This window comes from Rhinopithecus bieti, unplaced genomic scaffold, assembly GCF_001698545.2.
Source record: "Rhinopithecus bieti isolate Rb0 unplaced genomic scaffold, ASM169854v2 scaffold_20860, whole genome shotgun sequence".
Classification (NCBI taxonomy): Eukaryota; Metazoa; Chordata; class Mammalia; order Primates; family Cercopithecidae; genus Rhinopithecus; species Rhinopithecus bieti.
In genome coordinates this window covers 218,488-225,433 of record NW_016809987.1, presented here as the reverse complement: position 1 = coordinate 225,433, position 6,946 = coordinate 218,488, and the positions used below count along the sequence as shown (strand labels likewise).

At 45.0% G+C, this 6,946-nt stretch overlaps 1 protein-coding gene across 1 annotated transcript; it reads right to left on the bottom strand.

Moving 5' to 3' along the window:
* Positions 1–2,857: 2,857 nt before the first annotated feature.
* On the bottom strand, positions 2,858–5,918 carry LOC108541568 (protein RoBo-1-like). Its single transcript, XM_017891108.1, has 3 exons — positions 5,705–5,918; positions 4,921–5,052; positions 2,858–3,177 (listed from the first exon to the last, which is right to left on the bottom strand). The coding sequence occupies exons 1-3, from the start codon at positions 5,883–5,885 to the stop codon at positions 2,987–2,989; spliced, it is 504 nt and encodes a 167-aa protein (XP_017746597.1). The 5' UTR covers positions 5,886–5,918; the 3' UTR covers positions 2,858–2,986.
* Positions 5,919–6,946: the final 1,028 nt, after the last annotated feature.

Genomic DNA, 6,946 nt, shown 5'->3' with positions numbered 1-6,946 from the left:
TTTTTTTTGTCCATTCACCCATACAGTAAAAAATGAAAAAAAAAAAAAAAAAAAAAAAAAAAAAAAATTTAAAAACTATTTGTTTCCAAACAGATGGGTTTTGTGGTGGCTAAATACTATCTTCAAAATAAGTCCATATCCTTATCCCCAGAACCTTTGAATGTCATTTTATTTATTTATATATTTATTTATTTATTTATCCTACTTATTTAGTTTTGAGGCGGCGTCTCCCTCTGTCACCCAGGGTGGGGCAAGGCTGCGATCTCAGCTCTGGGTGCAACCTTTGCCTCCTGGGCTCAAGTATCTTCCCACCTCAGCCTCCCAGGTAGCTGGGACAACAGGTGCATGCCACCACACCTGGCTAATTTTTGTGGGGTTTTTTGTTTTGTTTTGTTGTAGAGACGGAGTTTCACCATGTTGCCCGGGCTGGTCTGAAACTCCTGGGCTAAAGTAATCTGCCCAACTCGACCTCCCAAAGTGCGGAGATAACAAGCTTGAGCCACTGCGCCCGGTCTGAGCATCACCCTGAGCGCCATTTTATATCGTAAAAGAGACTTTGCAGATGGATGAAGGACCTTGAGATGGGAAAATTATCCCAGATGATCTGGGTGGGCCTAGTGTAATCATAGGAGTTCTCATGAGAGAGAGGAAGGAGGAGTTAGGGTCTTAGGAGTGGAGTGATGTACTTTGAAGACGGAGGAGGGAGGTACAAGCCGAGCAGTACAAGTGGCCACTAGAAGCTGAAAAAGACAATGAAATGGATTTTCCCCTCAGAGTCTCCAGAGAAAACAGCCCTGCTCACGTCAGCTCAGTGCAATTCTTTTCAGACTCTAGCCTCCAGAACAAGGAATGAAATTGTTTTCTAAGCCACTACTTTTGTGGTAATTTGTTATGGCAGCAATTGAAAACTGATACAAGTTATTAAAAAAATGAACAAAGAATTGTTACCAAGTCTAAATTTCTACAAGTAATAAACTGGGCAGCTTGATTATTTCACCTCCAGAGAGATTGGATTCAAATCTCAACTCCACCATTTACTAGTTGGACAAGTTAGTAACCTCTTTGTGCCTCAGTTTCCTCATCTATAAAATGGGAATAAAATAGTACAGTACTTCCATTATGGGGCTTTTGTGAGGATCAACTGAGTTAATATATGTGAAGCAGTTAGACCAGAGGCAGGTATGTAGTAATCCCTCATAATCCCTCAACAAATGTTAGGAAATGTTTGTCATTACTGAAATTCAACTTTCTTCTTGTGAGAAACAGAAGAAATTAATTCTTACTCATTGATAGGCAGAGTACTGCAAAGACCCATAGATCACCTCCCAGATCGACTCTGGACATGCAAAGCTGAACACAATGTGCAAATACTTGAAAGCTCTGTGTCTAAAACACACGTTCCTTGCTTTCTAATATTTCCATTGAAGAATAGCTTCACTCCCCCAAATGAGGTAAGACGGTTGGAATTTAGATGTTACCCTGAATCTGCAATTTCTGTTCTGGAAAAATCAGCAGAAGGAGTCAAAGCACTTCCCAGCAGGGGTGGTCATGCAGCCTTGATAACAGAGGCTAAAATAAGTGTTCCCCTTTGATCTGGCTCAGAGCCCAAGGGAACTGGGTTTGTTCTGAACTGCTGACCAGTTTAAGCAAGCAGAAATCTTCACGTTCAGGCCTGGGGAAGGAATAACTCACGAGTTTCAGGGTGTTACTTGAGACTGCGCCTCTTAGATGGCAACTGTCAAGAAAAGCCTTTGGGCTGGTCTCTGCCTTGTAGTCTGTACTCCTCTCATTGCAATTAAGATGGATTAGTCAGGACAGGCTACCTAACCTAACAGGTGTACCCTAACCCCTCATATTTCAGAGAGTTAACATAGAAGTGTTTCTTTATTGCCCACATAATGGTCCACATTGGGCATTCATGGTTGGGACACTACTTTAGGTGGATCTCCTCCAAGTAGCAACTTAAGGACCAGTCTTCTCTATACTGAGTCTTAGCCCTCCTCAGACACAAAGCGCATCCCACACAGTCAACAGATGCAGAAAGGGCATAAAGGGTCATGTCTGAAAGGGTTCCATGGGCCAGGCTACTGGAGAAGGGTGATCACTTTGGCCCACATATGGCTCAAAAATTGCTGCGAGATGTGGTCTAGTCGTGTGCCAGGAATTTGGAGAATCAAGGGGTCTATTTGAGCCTACCACAGGGTTACTTAGTTGTGGGATCAGCACCACGAGAACATCATACAAGTTTGAATCCTGTAAAAGCTTTTCCTTGCCTGGACCTCCTGCCTTTTCACAGGCATTTATGAAGTGTTGCTGTGGCTGCCGTGGTTCCAAACCCTGCCACGTGAGGACACAGCCCTCTTGGCTCTCCATGCATGCACCTCCATCTTTTAAACTTAGCATTTAAAACTACCTCACAGACCACCTCTGCCTGCATCCTTTATCCTGATATCCATCCATCCTTGAAAGCAGAGGTATCCAGAGTATATGGCAAAAATTTCACACACAGGATCCTGAGGTCGGGGAGAGTCCATTACAGCTGTGACTTTACAATCTGTGGGAAAGGACCCTCTTGGGATGCGAATTGTTCACTCAAAATAATTTTCCCTGGCAATGGGCAGTTAAGGATCAAGAGTGGGAATTGAGAATACAGGAAACAGGTGCATTCCAGGATGTGTGACTGAGGATATAGTTCGATTCACACCAAGATGGCAGCACAGGGATTCTTACAGATGCCATTTAGACTTCCTCTGAAATGTGCTATTTGGGTTGAAGAAAGAGGCCATTAGAAGAGCGAATAGGATTTTTTTAACCTCAAGAACAGGCAAGTAATCACACACATACTTCTGGACGTATCAACCTTTTAATTCTCTGATGTTGTGGGTAGGCAGTATTGGGGGAGGGAGACATTCAAGGTCTCCAACTTCTTCAGGTTTATAGAAGTGCTTGGAAATGTTTGTAGATGGCCTTAGAAGTGCCTCAGAGATCAAATCAAGACTTTCAGCAGAAAGAGAGCAGTCAGAATTGTTGAGATGATGGACGTCAGCTGAAGGCTTCCATTACTGCTGCCTACACAGTAGGTACGGATTTTTATGTTATTTATTGTCTCCTCATCCTTCAAGTTGCAAGCAGTTTCAGTTGCACAACCCATACCAAATAATAATATGGTGTCATTAACTGCAAAGAGAAGGATCCAGAGGTTAGTCGTGTCCCCCTCCTCGCCCACATCCTCAGGTCAACCTATCTGCATCCTCTGTGGAAGAGAAGGCTGTGCAGAGTGCCCCAGAATCCCTGCCTTCTGCCTTCTGCATGAGAGGCATCGACGGTGGCTCCAGCTCCATCCAGGGACCAAGCCTTACTGCCTTCTGGTCCCAACATCTCTCCAGTTGAGGAGAGACCCTACAGGGACCTTGCTGTCTCAGATGCATGACTGAGACTGGGGCCTTTGGGTCCTGACTAAGGAAGGGATCGTTGATGTAGGAAAAAAGCTAGAAAGAAGTCAGATCTCATGTGTTTTGCTAAAATACTTCAGTGGTACCTGTCCTCCTCCTTACCTTTGCTTCCTTTGGGGAAACCACAGTGAAATATTGCAGATCTCTCTCAAGATTGTGGCTCTTCTCCCCAGGGCTCTGAGTTTCTTGGGAGATTAGTACTGTGAAATCTCATTGCATGTCTGTGCTATCCACATGGTAAGAGGGAGTAGAGAGACTGCCCACTATCAACAGCTCCAACCCTTTTCTGTGTCCTACCAGACATCATATTTTTCTCAGTCATCTCAACATATCCAGACAAAGGGCCCTTCACCTGCTAGTACCAGACCCTCCTTCAAGATCTTCCTCCCTTCCCCTCCAAAGAAAGCATAACTCGTCTCTTTTCCCACTAAATTCTCTCTCCTGTCGTTTAATCAGCTCATAAAACACCACCAATTCCAGAAAACCTCTTCCAAATGGATCAGAAGAGAACTGACAGTACCTCCATCCAGCTGTACAATCTAGAAAGAGAAAGATTACGGTCGAATGGTATATGTGCCCTTCACCACAAATACACTTCTTCCCTACTCAGGAAAATTACAAATCTTTCTATAGATTTCAGAACAACACCATGCAAAAAGTAAAGGCTTAATCATGGGGTTTGGTAATGGTAATAACGGTAGCGATGATAACCGGAACTGAGGTGCCATCACACCCTTCATTGCCAATGAGCCAAGAGCTCATTTCAGGACATCATAGTGATACATGTCCCCCTCAAGCCTCAGTCCTAGCTATGGGAAGCAATTATGTTCTCTCTTCCCCTCTCTTCCTTTTTCTTTTTTCTCCTTCCAGATGTCTCCCTCCAAACCTTAGAGGGATAACCAAGCATCTGGCCCTGTAGTACACCTTGCTGTGTGTACCAGTCAGCCTCTCAAATAATCCCTAGTGGTTCCCATCTTCTGGTATTTGTGCACTGGCATAGACCTCTCCCAGGCTGTCAGTCTTGATCTGTGTGTGACCAAGAGTGGAAGTGAGGGTGTGTCACTTCTGAGATTAGATTATTAAAAACTATAGTCTCTCGCTCTCTCTCTCTCTCTCATTGTTCTGGGAGAAGCCAGCTGATATGTCCAGATGACTCTCAGGCACCTATGAGGATCATAGGAGACGAACAGAGACCTGCCAACAACCACGTGAACCAGCTTGAAAGCAGACCCTTCATCCAAACGACCACAACCCCTGCTGATACCTTAACGTCCACCTCATGAAAGACCATGGGCCAGGACCATCCAGCTATGCCACATCCAGATTCCTGACACACAAAAACTGTAAAATAACCCTTTGTTGTTTTCAGCTGTACATTTGGGAGTAACTAGTTATCCAGCAATAATTGGCTAATACACTACGCCCGTTAGGAAAGTGAACACCAAAATGCTTGGGTAAATATCGATACCTGTGCCTATAAAGTTAAGACACTTTGTCTCTTCCCCTTTACAGGCGAGGTCAGTTGGTTGGCAGGTAGCACCATTCTCGTTGTAGCAGGCAGGACAGGTAATGCCATTGGGATCCGAGGACTTCCGAGCCACTGATTGAAGAGAGAAAAAAATGTCTCAAGAAATAGGCAGATAAAAGAGTTCATTATTTATCCCCAAGATCATGGTTATTCTAGGATTTCTACACGCACACAATTACAACTAGGATGGCATGGGGAGGAGTGAGGAGGATTGTAGGTATTAGATGTTTCCATGTAAAGTAATGAAAAACATTTATTAGGAATTCAGTGTTATTTTCCCTTTTCATGAATCACCCCTCTCTGCCCTGACTGGAGAAAAATATTTAAATAATGGTGGAGAAGATAATCTGTGGTCTAAAAAGATACGATTGAAGGAGTGAGGAATTAAATAGATGAGGAAGGACAAGTCTTTCAGCTGGAATTGAAGAGAAAATTATTTAAATCGAAAGACTCACATTTAGAGAAAATCCCCAAACCAATCCCTGCCACCCACCGTCACTCAGTCTCCCCCACTCTCACTCAGTCTCCCATGCAGAGAGAGACTGGTGTCTATCCGTGATGCTCCACAGGAAGAAGGACAAGCAATTGGCAAGCAACGTCAGTGGGTATCTCAGAAGCAGAAAGATGGGTTGTGGACTGGTTCTTAGAAGGCAGAGGCTAAAATCGATGGACTGGGATCAGGAGGAGGAAGGGAGGGAGAGCACAGAGCTGAGCTGGTCCTCACCTTGGAAGTCTAGCCCATATGTGTGGTTATCCCCCAGTGTCACCGAGAAGGCCCGTGGCTCACACTTGCTTGAAGAACAGCCTTTCTGCAGGATAGTATAGGGCGGCAGCCCTGCACAGAACCAACCCCAAGAATTTTCTCTCTGCGCCAGAGGCAGTGATGCCCAGTGGGCAGCCAGCATTAAAGGATTGCAGGTCCCCACTCCGTGTGTTTAGTCTTTCCTCTTCTGCGAAAGACTGCTTTTGCATTGGTCCATTCCTTAGAATAAACCAACAGAGGGACAATATGTTAGAATTTGCTAAAAAGGGAGTGTCAGGCCTCAACGGTCCCCACGAGATTGTATAGGAGCCAGAATCACCTATACCTTTCCCTGGACACCCAGTGTTCACACAGTGCCCCATCCCTGACACCACACTGTCCCAGCCCCATCCTGGCAGGACATTATTTTAGGAAGAAAGGATAAAGGAGATGATGCATAAAGGAATGAGGAGATACATAAAGTTTCTGAACAAAGTAACCCCCTCACACTAAGCACCTCCTTTGTCTGCCCTGAGTGTCCAGCAGCTTGGGCAGGGTGGCTGGGACTTACCTGTCGTATTAAATTCCTTCTTTTTGCTGAAGCAGCCATGAGAGGAATCACAAGTTTTCTCCTCGTTACACTGTTGATCACATTGTACACATTTGTAACTCTCTTCTAAAAGGAAATAAATATTGTTCAAAAAATAATTCAAGAATGAAAACTGTCAAGTCAGAGTTGATGTTTTCAATAGCGAGAGATCCCTGGGAATCAAAGTCCCATGAAACCTGGTCCCTGTGGGGCTGGATGGGTCCTCGGAGGCCCACACGGTCCACAGTTGCTCCCTAAGGGACTTTATTGCTATCCTCACCCTTCAGATCTTTGGGAGAAAGGGGCATTTGTTCATTCTTACCCACAGTGCTGGCAACGAAAGCAGCGAGGACACAGACGGTGAGGAGACTCTTTAGGCTGGAGGACAGGGACATAATGGCTCCTCTGATACGCTGCAGAAGACCCAGGTGAGAATGAAGGAGTCAGGGACATGGGCCCAGGCTCCTACTATAGCATGTGCTAGAAAGGTCTGGGCTGTTGTATCTCAAAGCAAGCATCCCATTAGCTAAGGACACACATTTCTCAGTTTTGAAGTCACCTTCCCACAAAGAACCAGCCACCCTGACACGGGTATTAGCACCCACACTGGAAATGCTCACCTTCAAGTATTTCAG